Raw genomic sequence first — 17,718 nt, forward strand, 5'->3', positions numbered from 1 at the left:
AAAACAAGCTCTAAACGTTAAAGAAAATTCTAATGAGTATTAGTCTCCAATAACCTCTTTGGAACCTTTGAACAGTTAATAAAGGCTTATCACATAAATAAGCCGAAAAATCAAACTAACTCATAATACGAACTACTCCCGAAACACAAACTACACAGACCCCATATTTTATGCTTCAAGAGTATCAAATAACTTCTAAATTGATAGAAACCAGGAATATAACCCATGAGCCCTAAAATCCAAACAATCCATTAAACAAACCCCAATATTGATTAATAAAAAATAAAAATAAAAAGGCCTAAACGTGGAATAACTCTTGGGAACCATTCCACGATTTAGTGGAAGCACCCCCCTTGGCCTTTATCACTAACACCGCTAGGCCTTGGCGGCATAAATCCGGGGTGGTGTCAAGGGAGGAGGTGCTTTCGCTTCGCTTGCTTCACGCTGGAATGTGAGGTTGCTGGGGACAAGCCAGACCCCTGCATAATTTGATTCCGGTGAATATCAGAACATCGCCTGATTGATTGGGAAAACCATGCCTCTAAGGAAAGAACTGTGCAGAAACTTTCAGCGCGGAAGGTTTGTTGCTTTGCTGATCGGTCGATTGATTGATTGATTTTTGTCACTCAGTTGCTCTGCGCTCGTCAATCCCTGCTGAGTCGGAGTTACCATCTCTCTCTCTCTCTCGTATTCTATCTCCTTGACAATGGGATATGCTCAGTAGCATGAAAAACTTAATTGCTTTTCCCTACTTGGGTTTAAGTGTTCTAGCATGGCCTTGCTCGAGATGATTGATCTGTCGATAGTGGAGGCATTGCTATGTCTTCTACAATGCCCGTCCGTTCTTAACCAAGCCAGGAAGGATAATGTGAAGATTCCGAGCCGTTCGACAGTGCCTGGTTATTGCTGTTTTCTCAATGCCATCGTGCATATGAAGTTTCGTAGTTGGTGCAATTCTATTTTCTTTTTAACAGCATCGACAGCATCCTTGCTCATCGAAATTGTCTCAAAAGTTCTCATATGTTGTTTCCCCATAACAATGCTTTTATAAAAGGTCAATTTGTCAATTTGAAACCCTCATGCTCCAGGGGTGCCATTCTGAGAAAACACATTGGTACTGTCTTATTCTTCTATTGTGACCATGTCAGGCTGTTATTTTTTCATGTTCTTTATTCGGATTGAAATGGGGATTTCTTTTTTTCCTTGTAGTAGCAAATCAATTTTTCACATAAGCATAGCGTCTGCTTGCCCTGGAATTTTGAAGTAGCACTGGCATGGTATATTTACAATGAGGACTTAGAGATTCACCATCCTGAGGATTGATGTACAGTAACAAAGTTTTTAAAGAAACTAGGAAAAGAGTTGACCTGCGGTGCAAATGGAGGTGTTATGAACAACCTAACTCCTCTAAGCCATGGTTGGCAAATCTCTTGCCTTACAAAGGGCCCTGGTGCTCAAAGCGTTGGATTGAGATGAATTTACCTTGTAATATATACAGTTTAAAGTTGTATGCCCTTCCTCCAGTTCTCTTGATCTCTGATGTCTTGAACTTTTGCAGCTGTCAGTACGGTGAAAGGTGTAAGTTTCTCCATCCAACCCAGCAGCAGTCCCGGCCTAATGCCTTTGGATTTGGCATGCATGGTGGCTCAAACCAACAGCAAAAGCCTGGCATGCATGGTGGCTCAAACCAACAGCAAAAGCCCAATCCTTTTGGATTTGGCGTGCATGAAGGCTCAAACCAACAGCAAAAGCCCAATCCTTTTGGATTTGGTGTTCAGGGTAGCTCTCAGCCAAGAGCAGCTGCTGCATCGCAGCATAACCAATTTAAGGTTCTTTTCCCTTTGTATAATTGAAAATAGAATTGGTTGTGACATCTCTGGCCAGTTAAAAAGATTTCACTTATATTACTAGTGTTGATAATTTCACCCTCTATGCTGACAAATTTGGTTTCATGATTCTGGAATCATTTCAATATCTATCTTGGATCTGGATCAGCCTTTCGAAAACAAGTGGACTCGCTTCTCTCCTATTTCTAATGCTTCTGGCACTGCTTCCTATCACTCTGATAATCATAGTCAATCGGGAAATCACAAGTAAGTGCTTTGCTAATTATAATCTCTCCAAGTGGCTTGATAACTACATCCAACTTTTCCTTATTTGAGAAGTCTTGCCTAATTATGTATGCCTTGTTGAAAAGATGCACAGATCCAGAGTCCTGCAAACGAGTAATTGCTGAAGATTTTGAGCATGAAAGACCATCATGGAAGCTTACATGCTATGGTCATTGCAAATAGTATGTTTATCCGTAATAACCCTTATATAAATTCTAGTGTTCGTTTATTTATCTACATATACTTGCATGTGCTGCATGAGCTTGCTCTTAATGCAGAATAGTGGTGTCTTGGTTGATTTTGTTTCGGTGTCATCAAGTCCTATTTTTCACAATTTTAATCATGGTTGGCAATTGTGCTGTCAAGAAGTGGTTTCAAGTTTCAATGCAATGTGCTTTAGGCTGGCGAGAGCTAGGTGAATTTTCTGCCTATACAGGATCACCTCTTTGTCCGGGAGCTTCCTTCTAGCACAATGGGGGAGTGTGCTAAGGAGTGGTAAAACTAGATTAATGGGATCTATGCAATTCTGTGAAGGAAGAGTGTGAATGATGCAGTGTTAAGTATGCCTGGAAGAATTAAGTAGCGAGTGATTTCAGGCTTCCAGCATCATAGACCCCTTTCCTAAAGAGATGAAAATATTGATAGATATGTCACCCCATGGTACAAGCAGGAGGGATGTTAGTGTTAGCCTATAACTAGCACTACTTAGGACTGTTCCAGAGCTCAAGGGTCAGTTCTTTTCAACTGTCATGGTATGATTTGCACCTAGTATTGCTTGTGTTAAGTACCACAGAGTGCAGAAATTCAAGGTTATCAACATGCATGTGCTCAGGAAAAGAAAAAGAGAAAAAGCTTCACTGGAAAATATATGTTTGAGAAAACTTTTTTATGGCTGGTTGAGAACAACATAAGAGAAAGTTGTTTAAGGTGGTTTAGGTATCCAATAAGAAGATGCACTTTCTAGATATGCAGTGTCCAATTCTATCATCTGTTGATATCACATTAGCAACAGGTCAACGTCTACATAGGCATCAAATGACTAGGTTGACAAATGGGTAATGGCAGGGTAGGATTCCACACACTTTTAAAGATAAAAGATTCCATGCACTTTTAAATGATAAAAGTATATTGCTCGTATATTTTTTTGGTGGGAGGCAAACTTGCAAGAAGCATCTAGAATCAAGGTTTTCCATTTAATGGCCAAATTAGTCAAAAGCTGTTTATTTTTCATTTACTATGATCTCTGCTTATTGCAAGCAGTGTGGATGCTTTTATGGACTTACTTTGTGGAATGTAATCTGGTGGACATGTTAATGCATGAAATTCAAAAAGACAGTTGCTTTGACTCACAGTTCTGGATAATTGTTTCCTGCAGTGCTCCATGTGATATTAGTGGCGACATTAGCTATGGAGAATTGCGGGCTGCAGCATATGATGATGCTAAGCGTGGTTTGAGCTTGCAGTCAATTGTAAGAAGTTAACCGCCTCGTTTTATCATTATACTACAGAATTCTAGTGTTTCATGGCCTAAATCGCAGGCTGGTTGTCAATGATTAGGTAAATACATAATCAAACTGCATTAGTGGAAATGAGGTGACTGACATGCTGTTTGGCCTGTTACTTGTTAGTAAGGTACCAACAGACTTGTGAAGTAACCAGTGTCATGTTCATGAGCGTGTTATCAACTTCAAAATTTTATTAGTAACCAATCAATATTTCACCAGTCAAATTAGGTGACTTATTTGGATAAGCAGATAACCTTCAAAAGAGAGGAAAACTGTTGGTAAATAGATTTCTTTTGTCAGAATGGTGGAAAGAGTGTGACCCATCATTTGCTGTTAGATTATAGATGAATCAGACAGATTTGAACATTTTTAGGAGTGAAGTGGGTTGCAGTGAGAACAGTCCAAGAGGAACTTTGGACTTGGAAAGCTATCTATTCATGCTCAAGGAGGAAGAAAACTGTCAAGATGATTACTCTCCTTGTTTTTAGGCTCATTTCAAAAGAAAACGAATGAGAGCTATTCAAGAGTCTTGGGATTCTTTCGACTGTAAGACGGTTACGTGGGAAATATACAATTAGTCTTTTGTTCTTAAGTTTTTGTATATGGGAGACTTCCCATCTGACTTAATTTTGTATAATGGCAGTGCCCACTTAGTACCTTTATTAATAAAATTTTCTTTACCTTCAAAATAAAATCATTTATTTATTATGACTGGCAACCATGAACGCTACATAGCAAAACAAATGTGTCTTATAATTCCCATGGTATTTGTTAGAGTCTGTCCTTCTTCCAATTCCAGTAAGGATGAATTTGCCTTTCAAAGTGCTGAATATATTATTTAAATATTGTTATTAGATGTATGATGAATGAACCTAACTTTGGACTTTTTCAATATCAAAAGGTGGTCACACCTAAATATTGTTATTAGATGTATGATGAATGAACCTAACTTTGGACTTTTTCAATATCAAAAGGTGGTCACTTTCAGCTTTTTCCCTCCTTCATTGCCATCCAAAGAAATGATGCTTGCTTCCTTCGAGCAAATCATTTTATTGGAAGGGTACACAATGTTCTATTAAAAATCATGAACAAAAGACTGTTTTTTATCATTTCCAGACGCTATAATTATGAGATTGAACTCTTCCTCTACATCAATATTTCAGAGTGTATGAAATCGAATCTCAGTAGGTAATCATGAAATTGCTAAAGTAGTGGATTCAGTTGACAAGCTAAAGCTAGCACTGATACTAAAAGCTGTTACAGTTTCTTGAAGATGTGGGAGATGGTGGTGCCGTGGTGGGAAACAAATATTGCATTTTACCTTAAATCTCTAGATGTGCTATTTTCATTTACATATATCTTGATGCCTGGGATAGAACGGCGATTTTGGGAAGTTGCAGACATTACTTGCGAGTGTGTCCATCTGCTGAACACAGTTAGCCTCTTTGAACTTTGATGGTTCTATTTTAATTTATTAATTTACTTTTTAGTGGCAAGAGACATAATTAAACGGAAGTATCTATTCTGTTCAATACTTCTGAAGCCTATTTATAAATAAATTTGAACTTCACAGAGGCTTTGGAAGACTTGCTAAACTACTCAACTGTGATGACTTGCTGTGTGGACTGACTTGACAAAAGCAGCTACTTGGCATCCATATGTTTTAGAAGCTACATCATGTGACTTAACTAACTTGCGCATGCTTTAAGAAATAGATTATGACATTCATGAGAGGTCTGAAACTGGAGTGCTGCTGTGGCTTTGTTCAATTTGTCAATTTTAAGGGTGCAAAAGAAAACCATCACAAGATATTTACAAAATTTACTGATTTGTTCTAGAAATAGGCTATTTCATTCCATTGCTGCCATGACTGAGCAAATCTCTCTCTACAGGTTGAGAGGGAGAGGAATGCACTTAACTTCAAATTAAGTGAGTTCGAGAATTTGCTACACAGCCCATATGTGGCTCCACCTTCCTCAACTGCAAGCCAAAGTGCACTCCTTGGTTTTGGGGCAAATACATTTTCATTATCAGCTCAAAATACTGGCCAATCTGTGGCCTCAAGTTTTGGTGCACCCCATGCATCACCTAGTGCTGGGGGATCAAGGCAAGGATCTTCCTGTTCCACTCTGTTAGGTAGTCATGAGAGGCAATATCTGAATTCCTCTTTAAAGTATTGAATGGATATCACTTGCAAAAGGATGAGTGAATTATGCTAGTTTTTTTAAATCCTCTGTCAATTCTCATCTTGAGTTCTTGTACTGACCATGTTGCCCTCCTCCAGTCCCTACGTGCCTTCAAACAATGCATTGGGGAGTCTAAATTCTTCTTCAACTTTGCAGCAGACTGCAAATGCATTTGGACAAAGTTATATGTCCTCTGGAGGTACAAATTCGTTTATGAGAACTGTCTTCTCTGTTCCTAATGCAGCTGTAGGATCGGGACAGAAAATTGTTCTTTTCTTCTGTGATTTGTTGTGTCAAATGATGGCTACTCCTTTCAGATCAAAGCCTGAGTAATCTGGGGTCGAGTCAGTTCTTGAATGTAGTAGTTGGTTCTGGGGATAATAAGATGTATGTGGTCCTCGGATCTTGAGCATCAAGGGACAGTAGGTGATACTTCACTTTAAAGGTTTTCTAGATTCTTAAGAATCTTATATGACACTTTGAGGACTTGAAGGTGACACAATATTAGATTATTTAGTAATTTTATAGGAATTCGTAATTCCATTGAGTCTTAGAAAAGTATGACTTGGCAAAATTGATTCCTTGAAAGGATTTCTGTGGGCTTTCTAAGCTTATTCTATATGAAAATCTTAGGGCCATCTCCTCTCTCTCTCTCTCTCTCTCTCTCTCTCTCTCTCTCTCTCTCTCTCTCTCTCTCTCTCTCTCTCTCTCTCTCTCTCGGAGACTTTGCATTGTAGATCTGTTGACATTATCAGATTCCGGAAATTTTGTCAAGCTCTCCCTCCCTCCCTCCCTCTCCCCTGGCGACCTTGCATTGTAGGTCTGTTGACATTCTCAGATTCAGGAAATTTTGTCGAGGTTGTGCTGTTTATCTTTAGCAATGAAGCATAGAATCTACCATTGTTAGCTTGTCACTTTTCCCAAGGTATAATCACCAGCCTAAAGAGACACTACCGATCAAATTTGTTTTCCAGCTCTCTTTGCATAAGACAATCTGTAAAGCAAGGTCAATAAAGATGTCCTTCAGCCCAATCAATTAGTTCCATCATCCTGAGATATCAAAGATTCTGAAGCATTTCGTCTGGTGATCAACCTAGTCAGGATCAGTCTAATTGGACTCTTCCAATTTGGTCTGTGCAAAAATTGGATCATATTAAAGTCTCTTCTTTGGATTATTCAATTTGATGTGAAGAAGCTTGTTTTAGTCAAAAAATCTTATCATCACCCTGCTGCGGAATCAGCTCTAATAGTTCACAGAATCGCTTGAAATTATTAGCCACTTTCTCCCCCACCCCCACATCCCCTTCCGTTCCCTCCCCATCCCCAACTAGCCCAGCCCAGAAAAGAGTTGGATCTCTGGTACCTCCTCATGAACATCTTCCAAATGGCCTTTGTTATAAAGAACTGGCAGTAATCTAACTCGCATGTGATCTAGTTATACGTATAATGAACTTGCATTAATTAGTAGCATTGCATAGGTATGAGTTTTAGCCATAGTCCAGCTAGTTTTGAACATTTTATGGAAGTTTTATCAGAATATGTAGCTTTAACTGTAGTGGCTGGTTATTGCTGGAACTAACTCCTTGTGTGCATTAACAGTCTCACAACAAATGCCGAATTCAACAAACAACAATTTTAACATTGTTGTTGGACAAAAAGCTGTTGATGATCAACAAAAGTAAGTATACCAAGAATCCTTGTTTCATATGTTTTATACTAACTCCATCTTATTTATCAGTACTACACCATCATCTTTAGACTCCACAAATAGCCTTTGATTGAGACGATCTCACTAGTGAACAAGTTCAGTTGATTTTGTCCAACCAAGAAAAGTTGATCTCTTCATTCATTTAGCATGCAGGTGGTGTTGAATGATGTATCAGCTCTGCTTAATTGTTTGTAAATTTGACATGTAATTTACGTATATAAGATCTTTGACACGATTGACCTTGGCAATCTACATTTGTTTTGTTCGGTACAAAGGGATCTATTTAGAAGAAAGTGATTTCTAATTATTGCCTATCGTACATTGCGGATTTGTGAGCTTTTCTTACAAATCTCTGGTCCTCATCCTCCAGAAATGATGTGCATAAGAGTGGGCGTGAATCAAGAGATGCCAGTGTTTGGCAGAAAGAGAAATGGAGCCCTGGAGAGGTAAGAGATTTGTGTCCCATGGTAGCAACATAAAATGGCTAAATACTTTCATCATGTGTAGATGGTTGGTTTTAGTCTTATTTTAATCCTTTCTCTTTCTCTATCAAACAGATTCCTGAAGAGGCGCCTCCCGACATATTCATTTAGAAGGCCATATTCAGATGATAGGCGTGACTGTCAAGTGTTTTATTTTTATTTTTATTTTCTTTTAAGTACATAGTCCGCAGATAGAGTCCAACCAACCTTTTATTGTCTTTTGCTTCAGCATTTCAAGCGGCTTAGTAGGTTAAAATGATCAAAGATCAGATTTGCTTGTGGTGTTAGGATGACGCATCCATGGGATTCCGCAATGTTTTGAGGGCTGTTCATCCGTAATGCTTAGTATTATATTTGGTGGAAACCATTGATATTGTGTCTCCCGTTTTAATTTTCCACATCCGATTGTTAGGTTATTGGGGAAGGGAAAGAGGAAATATGAATAAATGGACGATATCATGTCAAGTGTGATACAGTCGAGTTTATGCTATATTCTTCTCCTACTGGAGACCTGTGATTTTTAATCCCGACCAACCCCCCATGTAAAGAAGAAAATGGAGTATTATAAGTATTTTTTTAACGCTTAACTTCAATTACCGATTGTCAAACAAATTGTTTTGGAAAGTGCCCCTAAGCAACGATTGAATTATCATGTAAGGTCTTACCGGTGGATGAAGTATCTAAGTGCATATTTGCGAGGCGACAACTAAAAAGCAAAACAGCAACGCTACCCACCACCCATCGGAAAGAAGCAAGTCAGAAGGAGGAGGTCAAAGTACTGTTATCGCACCAAATGCAGCTCAACCATGTCCTTAGCCAACCCATCCCAACCAGTTTGAAGCCGTGAATGTCATACGTCCGCTGGCAATGGTGGATTGAGCATGGTTGAAAGCGACGGAGTTGTACTTAGAACCCCACGGTTGATGACAAGGACACTGAGAGCGACTAGAGAAACAAGAACAACAATAGTTTTCGAAGGAATGCATGAGCACATTATGAGCAAAATAAAGAGAATACTAAAAAGCTAGACTCGGAATATATGGACAAGAATATACAAATTGACATGCTCCATAGGCGAAGGGTCTTTCTTAATAAGAGCCACAGCAGAAAGTAGGCCTCTTGTGCATGAGTGCACTTCCTCCCCTTTTTCCAAGGAAATCTGAAAGCACCAGTTGCGACAACACTCTCTTATATGCAACTGTAATTTGCGACTCCTCGTGAAAATTCTATTTAGCAATATTAAGTTGCTTTACTATCTTTCATGGTCCTGGTTGTGTCGGTCATACCTTAATAAGGAGGACACAATTGGTGGTGACATGAATATCACGCCATTGAATTTGGGTTGGGCACTGGAAAACTGGGACACTCGAGTAAAAATCAAATAGACTCCTCAATCAAGTTTACACGGCAAATTAACAGTCATGGTGACGTATAAGCAAAGAACACGAGTATACACACATTTAACACCTTCTTCGACTACATTTTAAAAAACAAGTATTACCCGACATTCACGTTTTTCCACTGATATAGTCAATAGATTTTCCCTTATCATAAGAAACCCACTAGGCGGACGATTAAAGAGAACTTTCTCGCCAGAACTCCTCTTCTTCTTCAAGACCTTCTATCATGTATGTTGCCATGGCCTTATTTCCAGAGAACTCAAATCAATCCATAGTCATTGGTTGGGTCATGCAACACCTGAAGCGAGCCTTGCGAACAGTTGTCAGGATTTCAGTCTCTGCATTCTCAAGCATTCTCACGACTTCAGTGAAAGGAGGCCTGACATCTGGGTTGGCATCCCAGCATCGAGTCATAATGTCGCTGAGAATCGGTAGACAATCTGCAGGGATGATTGGACGGACACCTTTGTTGACAACGGCAAAAGCCGCCTGCACAGCTGTCATGTTTTGGAAGGGAAGCATTCCTGTGATTAGCTCCCACAGGACGATGCCAAAACTGTATACATCCACTTTCTGTGTGTAGGGCCTGTGCTGGATCATCTCCCTGTGCAAATATAAGAAGTAAAGAAATGGACTCGAGGATAGATGGACAGAATTGGAAATATGGAAACTGGAATATATACAAAGATTTTTTCACAATCCAGAATACTACTTTGATGGTGCTTTCTATTTGCTCTCCTGAGATGGCAAATTTAACTAAGATTTGGAGAAGCGCTTGTCATTGCAACATTTAGTGATAACACCTGAGTCTATGACCAAAAATAGCCACCTTGTATTATTTACAGAATTCGGTGCAATAACATGTTGGATGCAACAATAGCCATATCAAGCCCGATAGGGCCTTTTGAGTCCCTTTGCTACAGTTCTATAATGTCGTTATGTCCTGTCCAGCAAAAGGAGTTTTACTTGGTCACCTCGGTTTGCCTTGAAAGTGGTAGAAGACCAGGAACAAACGGTAACGTTATATCATCATTAATATGATGGGGGCGTAAATTTCGCTTTCTGTCATCTTCATCCTTACTCCCAAACTTCAATGATATCATGCTAACGCTATACAAAATGATTTTCGCCACTCCACCATTCCCACGACATACAAGTATTCTATTTCTAACAGGGGCAAAAAAAGGTACTATGCCCACCACAAAAGAAAACATGACATCACCAAACAAAGATGCTGCCATCTAAATGGCACATCTCGCAAGCAGCATGGTAGAGGCAAGAGGGTCCACAACACACTTGGTCGCCTACTTACAGACACATATTGAACTGAGATGCAACAAAAATGGATTCAAATTAAGTAACACCCCCACAGTCGCAGTGCAAAAGTTTTAATTCAGATTTTAGCCTTGCCAATTCCATTGTGCAATAGAAGAGTAAGCCACGGGGGGTAAATAACCAGATCAGGTTACATCATCTTAGGGAAGTCTAGTCTGGTATTTGGTGGCCAACTCAGCATAACCTGATAAATCACAATCTTCTCACAGAAGGGGTCAACTTTGCAAGCAAACCCATCCAGCAACTGATTGTTAACGATGTACATAACGTTTTAGCTAAAGATCAAGAATTAGAGCTACTCTTAAAACTCTTACATAGGAATTGGCCAAACTAAGGCATCTGTTCCTTTAAATGTCACTTCGTGCATAGAGGACTAGTTGATTTCTGTTGAAACAAATAGTGCGAGGCAAGGAGAAGGAAAGGAAGGTTCCAGAGAAGACTCGTTAGATAACAGGAAAAACCAGTTTTTAAATTTTTGCTAGAGCATAAAGCAGTTTAGTTGCTCCTTCTTTAACTTCCAGCCTTCCAGCGGCAGCGGATAGCAATATATCAAATTTCTAACGTTTGCTGGGATGCGATTTTCATTGGGAGTCTCATCTAAAAAAGAGTAACCAACCAAACACAAGGTAAATTCAGAAATTGAAGAGTAAGTCTGCCATGCAAGTGCCAATGCTTCCAGAACACAAAAGCATACTGGAGTACCAATTTCTTCAAGACAACCAAACAGAAAGTTTTAATGAGCAAGAGATAGAAACAAACAAGTTACGCTTCTCCCACATGACATGCTGAGTTTAAATATGATCAACACTGCAGAGAAGAGTAGTGAATGATCTTACGGGGCCATCCAACGGTAAGTCCCTGTCTCAGGTGTCATTCCTTCAGTCTGGACCTCAATTCGAGCAACCCCGAAATCAGCAATCTTGATTGATTTATCGGAGAAAATTAGGAGATTGTCAGATTTTAAATCTCTGTGGATCAAACCAAGCCCATGAACATACTCCATTCCCCTAGCAACATCCAAGGCCTGTCTGACTGCCAATTTCAACGGAACGGCCCGATTATGCCGTTTCATCAAAAACTGCCGAACTGAACCTCCTTTCGCATATTCTGTAACGATGCACCAGACCATTGGCTTACGGCATCCACCAATGAATCGGACAATGTTAGGATGCTTCAATGTGGCCAACATCATGACTTCTTGCTGAAACTGTTGCTCCATCAGCTGCGCCCTCTCTAGATCGTTCTCTGGCCTCTCCAAGATCTTGATGGCGACTTCCTCGCCATTGTAAGTACCTCTGTAGAGCTTTCCAAAGGCCCCTTGCGCGAAAGGTGCACCCATGTTGAGTTTCCTCAGATCGAGAGTCCAGTCATCAAATTTTTCAAGTCCCAAGGTCGGGGAACTGCTGTCCATAAGAGCTTGGGCTAGTGCATCATCGCTCAAAGCATGCGTGACTCTCCCTCTGTGATTCACACTCTGCGCAACAGAATAGTTGTCGTTGGCACGCCGTCGCAGGCCTTGGTGATTTAGCATGCGAGTATGGGAATCGCTAGAGTCGACACTGCTGTTGTCTATGGACATCGCAACAGACCCTCCACCAGTGCTGGTTTGCAGACTTCCACAGCTCTCAATCGACATGTTGGAACCCTCGCTGAGCTTATGATAAAACGCCTGGGACGAATCGAAGTAATTGTTATCATGATTCTTCAGACCAATAATTCCAGGGAACTTCTGACCTCCGTCCAACATTTCCGAGTCCCAACAAAACAGCACAGGCGCTCAGCCTCCGTTCAGTTCATAAGCTATCTTCTATAACTGAAGAAGTCAATCCACCGTACTAATGAAACCCTGCAAGAGAAGCAAACCCCTTTCTCAGCATCATCTTCCCGTGAAGCTCATCCATCGAAAAGTGCACAAACGTACGATGAAACTAAATGGCCCTACAAACAGCTAAATCTAGACCCAAAGAACCCCACGTGGAGATCCCCAAGGAAGCACCGAGAGAAGCGGCCCGCCCTAACGAAATTCGACCCTCTAACTTCAGTCGTGCCCCGATATTACCAACATATCCAGAAAATAAAAAAAGGAAGCGGGAGCCCCCTCCTCCCTCGTTAGGAGAGTTGGACGGCCATAGTCGGGGGGGCAAAATAACAGCAGATACAGAGGGAACACGAGAGAGAGAGAGAGAGGGAGGTGCAATCGACCCCTCCCTCGAGCGAGCGGATTGAAAGGGGAGAGCGTACCTGGGCGGAGAGCACTTTGACTTTTTTGGGAATTGGACGGAGGAAGGACAAGTGGAGAACACTCGGACTGGAATCGGATCGAATCTGATCTAATCCAAAGCCACAGCGAATCTTTGGGAGGGAAAAAGGGAAAGAGATTGTTGATGATGATGATGATGATGATCACGAGAGAGAGAGAGAGAGGGAGGGAGGAAGAAAGGAGGAGGAGGAGGAGGAGGGGGAAGAAGAAGAGGAAGAAGGAAAAGGAGAAGAAGCTGCTGCTGCCGCTGCTGCAGAAGAAATGGCAAAGGACACCACAGTGGTCTTCGGGTCTCCGCTTTTTGGCTCATCTCCGCTTCTTCTCCTTAGTTTACTCTTTCTACGCTCAGAAGAGTCCGGTCCGAGCAGGAGCACGGCCTTACCGTGCGACCGCTCACACCTTACCCTTTCCCTTCCCACCACTCCACCTCTCACGTGGCACGCCGGCACTCGATCCCCACCCACTGGGCCTCCAAGCAACTCGATCCCCATCCACTGGGCCTCCTCCCTCCTCCTCCTCCTGTCGGCTTAAAAGGCCCCCCGGCCCAATTCTCTCCCCACGCCCACCTTCTTCGGCCGTTCCACCTCGATTTTCATCCTCGGACCACAAGCACGTGAGTTCACGACCCTCGATAAAAATAAAAATAAAATAAGAAGAAGCTTCATTTCATTTGGATACGTCCAAAGAACATTTTCGAATGATCCGTCTATGTCCAAGGCGATGATATATTTCGATTCCTCAACATTTTCCCGAAACTGGTTTTCATCATCATCCGACCAAATTAGATTGTGATTTTCCCTAAACTAGTTTTCATCATCTGATTTTATTTTTCCTTTTCTAGAAATAAGCGCACAACAAGCCGTAAAACCGAGAAACTGGCAATACTTAGGTAAAAATCAAATAGAGTTCTCAATCAAGTGTACACAGCATAATAAAAGCAGTTAAGGTGACGTATACGCACAGAGCACAAGTATACACACATTTAATACCCTCTTCAACTACAATTAATTCTACATAGACCTGGGTTTGAGCTCCCGTCCCAACCCCTTCTCCGCCTCCTCCTCCTCCTCCTTCAGGCCCTTGCATCATGCATGTCGCCATGGCCTTATTTCCCCCATAACTCTCTAATCAATCGATAGTCATCGGTTGGGTCATGCAACACCTGAAGCGAGCCTTGCGAACCGTCGTCATGATTTCAGTCTCCGCATTCTCAAGCATTCTCACCACTTCGGTGAAAGGAGGCCTGACATCTGGGTTGGCATCCCAGCATCTAGTCATAATGTCGCTGAGGATAGGTAGACAATCTCCGGGGATGATTGGGCGGACACCTTTGTTGACAACTGCAAACGCAGCCTGCACAGCGGTCATGTTTTGGAAGGGAAGCATTCCTGTGATTAGTTCCCACAGGACAATTCCGAAACTATATACATCCACTTTCTGAGTGTAGGGCCTGTGCTGGATCATCTCCCTGCATGAATATAAGAAGTACAGGAATGCAGCTGAGGATAGACAGACAGAAAATTGGAGAATTTCAAGAATGGAACATACGCAAAGATTTTCACAACCCAGGAAGCTACTTGGTGCTTTTTATTAGCTATCCCAACATGACAAATTTGACTAGATATGCAGAAGCTCTCGTCATCGCAACATTTAAAGATGATATCTGGGTCTACGACAAAAAAGATCCACCTTGTGTAATCTATAGAATTCAGCACAAGACCTGTTGGATGCAGGAACGACCATATCAAGCGCAATAGGGCCTTTGAGTCTCTTTCCTTCAATTTCAACAATGTCAACACATCATTTTCAACAAGGGATGTTTTAACTGGTAGCCTGGGTTGGCCTCAAAGATTGCAGATGGCCAGGAACAGATGGTAGCTAGTAAGATAATGGACACATTGATTACATCCCAATTAATAAGACGGGGAGAGCATTCCACTTTTTGTTGTCTTTCATCCCTATTTCCAAACTTCAGATGATATTATGCAGACACTACACAAAATCATTGGAAACCACTCCACAGTTCCTATTGTCGTAGGAACTTCCTTGTACATACAAGTATTCTAATTCCAACAGAAAATAGGGTGTCATGCCCTACCCACTAAAAGAATCATGTAATCTTATAAGATCAAATAGATAACACGGCCAACTACATAGCACGTGTCGAAAGCCACACAGTAGAGTCAAGATTTTCCACAACACATTTGAGCATCTACTTGTAAACATGCATATTGAACAGAGATGGAACGAAAACAGACTTAAATTAGGTAACAACAATTGAAAAGAGAACCAACTGTTCAAATTAAACAGGATTAACATTAGGAATCAAAGATACAAATCCAACTCCAATAAAAACACCCCCCTAGTCAGACCTTGAAAATTTTAATAAAGATTTTAGCCTGGCCAAATCCATTGCAAAGTAGAAGAATAAGCCACAGAGGGGGAAAACCAGGTCAGGTCACAATATCTTAGGGAAGTCTAGACTTCAGTCTGGGGTCAACCCAGCATAACCTGATAAATCACGATCTTCTCATGGAAAGGGTCAATATTGCAAGCAAACCCATCCAGCAACAGACTATTAATCTTGTACATGGCATTCTAGCCGAAGATCAAGAATTAGAGCCACTCATAAAACTCCTATCATAGGAATTGGCCTAAGGCATTTGTTCCTTTAAATGTCACTTCATGCATAGAGGACTAGTTGATGTCTGTTAAAACAAATAGTGCGAGGCAGGGAGAAGGAAAGGTGAAAGGTTCCAATTGAGACTTGTTAAAAAAAAGGACAAAATAGTTTTTGACTTTTTGCTAGAGCATAAAGCAAGCCACCAGAATGCTTTTTGCATACTCAGGTACACGTGGTAACCAATTTCCTCGGGACAAACAAACAGAAAGTTCTAATGAGCAAAAAATCAGGCACAAACAAGTTAAGCTTCACCCACATAGCATGCCGAGTATAGATATGTTCAACATTAAGTAATTAAAGCTCCATATTTGAGCAGCGAAGAATCTTACGGAGCCATCCAACGGTAAGTCCCTGTCTCGGGTGTCATTCCTTCGGTCTGGACCTCAATTCGAGCAACCCCAAAATCAGCAATTTTGATTGATTTATCAGAGAAAATTAGTAGATTGTCGGACTTTAAGTCTCTGTGGATGAAACTAAGCTCGTGGACATACTCCATTCCCCTAGCAACATCCAAAGCCTGTCTGACTGCCAATTTCAACGGAACGGCCCGATTATGCCGTTTCATCAAAAACTGCCGAACTGAACCTCCTTTCGCATATTCTGTAACGATGCACCAGACCATTGGCTTACGGCATCCACCAATGAATCGGACAATGTTAGGATGCCTCAGTGTGGCCAACATCATGACTTCTTGCTGAAACTGTTGTTCCATCAGCTGCGCCCTCTCTAGATCGTTCTCTGGCCTCTCCAAGATCTTGATGGCGACTTCCTCGCCATTGTAAGTACCTCTGTAGAGCTTTCCAAAAGCCCCTTGCGCAAAAGGTGCACCCATGTTGAGTTTCCTCAGATCGATAGTCCACTCGTCGAAATTTTCAAGCCCCAAGGTTGGGGAACTGTTATCCATAAGAGCTCGGGCCAACGCATCATCGCTCAAAGCATGCGTGGGTCTTCCTCTATTCACACTCTGTTGAACGGAATAGTTGTCATTGGCACGCCGTTTCAGGCCTTGGTGATTCAGCATGCGAGTATGGGAATCGCTGGAATCAACGCTGCTGTTACCTATGGACATCGCAACAGAACCTCCACCATTGCTGGTTTGCAGGCTTCCACAGCTCTCAATCGACATGTTGGAACCCTCGCTGAGCTTATGATAGAATCCTTGGGACATATCATAGTAGTTGTTATCATGGTTCTTCAGACCAATAATTCCAGGAAACTTCTGACCGCCGTCCAACATTTCCGAGTCCCCAAGAAAGCACAGGCGCTTACCCTCTGTTCAGTTCATAAGCTAATTATAACAGCAGATGCCAGTCCACTGCGGCGATTAGACCCTGCAAGAGTAGCAAAACCCCCCTTTTTCTTTAAGCATCATTCTTGCCGCGAAGCTCATCAATCAAATAATCATCCGAGAGAAATCTGGGCAATACGCCAGAACGCTGGCGCGGCTACTGGGGCATAAACGAAAAATGAAATTTACAATCGCTAGAAATCGGTCCTCTAAACAGCTAAACCTAGACCGAAAAAAACGAAAATCCGCGAGAAGATCCCAAGGGAAGCGCCCAAAAGAAGCAGCACGCCCCCGACAAATTCCGACCCTCTACCTTTATTCCTAGCCCGAAATAAGAAGTAGAAGAAGAAGAAGACTTATCCAGAAGCGAAAACGAAGGGGAAGTGAAAAGGAGAAGATGGGGCCCCACCATTTGGGGGAGAGTAGGGGGAAGCCAAGTCGAGGCAAACGAGGAAGAGATGAAGAGACGAAGGAGGGAGCTGCGCAATCGGCCCTCGGAGCAGGCTGATTAAAAGAGAGAGCTTTAGCTTTACCCTCGACGGAGAGCGCCTTTGACCTTTGTGGGGAAGGACAAGTCGGCAGTTTACATCCCCCCCTCGCGCCGTCGGATCAGATCGAATCGAATCGAATCGAGTCCAAAGACCAGCAGCAGCAGCGAATCTCGAAGGAGAGGGAGAGGTGAGGTGATCAAGAGAAGAAGAAGGAGAAGATGAAGATGAAGAGGAGGAAAGGAAAGAGAAAGAAGAAGAAGAAGAAGAAG

At 41.8% G+C, this 17,718-nt stretch overlaps 3 protein-coding genes across 6 annotated transcripts; 1 reads left to right on the plus strand and 2 right to left on the minus strand.

Moving 5' to 3' along the window:
- Window positions 1-333: 333 nt before the first annotated feature.
- LOC104435877 (zinc finger CCCH domain-containing protein 46) lies at window positions 334-8,363 on the plus strand. Of its 2 annotated transcripts, XM_039309132.1 has the most exons (11): window positions 334-579; window positions 1,559-1,641; window positions 1,678-1,829; window positions 1,996-2,093; window positions 2,198-2,293; window positions 3,487-3,580; window positions 5,509-5,723; window positions 5,901-6,001; window positions 7,402-7,480; window positions 7,881-7,956; window positions 8,068-8,363. In XM_039309132.1, exons 1-11 carry the CDS (start codon window positions 536-538, stop codon window positions 8,101-8,103), a joined length of 1,074 nt encoding a protein of 357 aa, XP_039165066.1. In that variant the 5' UTR covers window positions 334-535; the 3' UTR covers window positions 8,104-8,363. The 2 variants fall into 2 exon arrangements, with proteins under 2 accessions (XP_039165066.1, XP_010046871.2); XM_010048569.3 differs by having other exon boundaries at window positions 335-579; window positions 1,559-1,829.
- A 987-nt stretch (window positions 8,364-9,350) lies between these two features.
- LOC104435878 (serine/threonine-protein kinase STY13) lies at window positions 9,351-13,301 on the minus strand. Of its 2 annotated transcripts, none has more exons than XM_010048570.3 (3): window positions 12,969-13,301; window positions 11,564-12,573; window positions 9,351-9,996 (listed from the first exon to the last, which is right to left on the minus strand). In XM_010048570.3, exons 2-3 carry the CDS (start codon window positions 12,472-12,474, stop codon window positions 9,657-9,659), a joined length of 1,251 nt encoding a protein of 416 aa, XP_010046872.1. In that variant the 5' UTR covers window positions 12,475-12,573; window positions 12,969-13,301; the 3' UTR covers window positions 9,351-9,656. The 2 variants fall into 2 exon arrangements, with proteins under 2 accessions (XP_010046872.1, XP_039165063.1); XM_039309129.1 differs by lacking the exon at window positions 12,969-13,301 and adding an exon at window positions 12,670-12,903.
- Window positions 13,302-13,849: 548 nt separating this feature from the next.
- On the minus strand, window positions 13,850-17,679 carry LOC104435879 (serine/threonine-protein kinase STY13). Of its 2 annotated transcripts, XM_039309130.1 has the most exons (3): window positions 17,492-17,679; window positions 16,000-17,000; window positions 14,116-14,455 (listed from the first exon to the last, which is right to left on the minus strand). In XM_039309130.1, the coding sequence occupies exons 2-3, from the start codon at window positions 16,905-16,907 to the stop codon at window positions 14,116-14,118; spliced, it is 1,248 nt and encodes a 415-aa protein (XP_039165064.1). In that variant the 5' UTR covers window positions 16,908-17,000; window positions 17,492-17,679. The 2 variants fall into 2 exon arrangements, with proteins under 2 accessions (XP_039165065.1, XP_039165064.1); XM_039309131.1 differs by lacking the exon at window positions 17,492-17,679 and having other exon boundaries at window positions 13,850-14,455; window positions 16,000-16,907.
- Between the last annotated feature and the right edge of the window lie 39 nt (window positions 17,680-17,718).

This window comes from Eucalyptus grandis, chromosome 3 (genome assembly GCF_016545825.1).
Source record: "Eucalyptus grandis isolate ANBG69807.140 chromosome 3, ASM1654582v1, whole genome shotgun sequence".
Classification (NCBI taxonomy): Eukaryota; Viridiplantae; Streptophyta; class Magnoliopsida; order Myrtales; family Myrtaceae; genus Eucalyptus; species Eucalyptus grandis.

Bases quoted from the DNA above. Each gene is read 5' to 3' on its own strand.
- LOC104435878 (XM_010048570.3), bottom strand. From the start codon at position 12,474: ATGTTGGACGGAGGTCAGAAGTTCCCTGGAATTATTGGTCTGAAGAAT. The intron at 9,997-11,563 runs GTAAGATCATTC...ATATTTGCACAG, and splicing joins ACTTACCGTTGGATGGCCCC to GGAGATGATCCAGCACAGGC.
- LOC104435877 (XM_010048569.3), top strand. From the start codon at position 536: ATGCCTCTAAGGAAAGAACTGTGCAGAAACTTTCAGCGCGGAAG. The intron at 580-1,558 runs GTTTGTTGCTTT...GAACTTTTGCAG, and splicing joins AGAAACTTTCAGCGCGGAAG to CTGTCAGTACGGTGAAAGGT. The intron at 3,581-5,508 runs GTAAGAAGTTAA...CTCTCTCTACAG, and splicing joins GTTTGAGCTTGCAGTCAATT to GTTGAGAGGGAGAGGAATGC.
- LOC104435879 (XM_039309131.1), bottom strand. From the start codon at position 16,907: ATGTTGGACGGCGGTCAGAAGTTTCCTGGAATTATTGGTCTGAAGAAC. The intron at 14,456-15,999 runs GTAAGATTCTTC...ATATTCATGCAG, and splicing joins ACTTACCGTTGGATGGCTCC to GGAGATGATCCAGCACAGGC.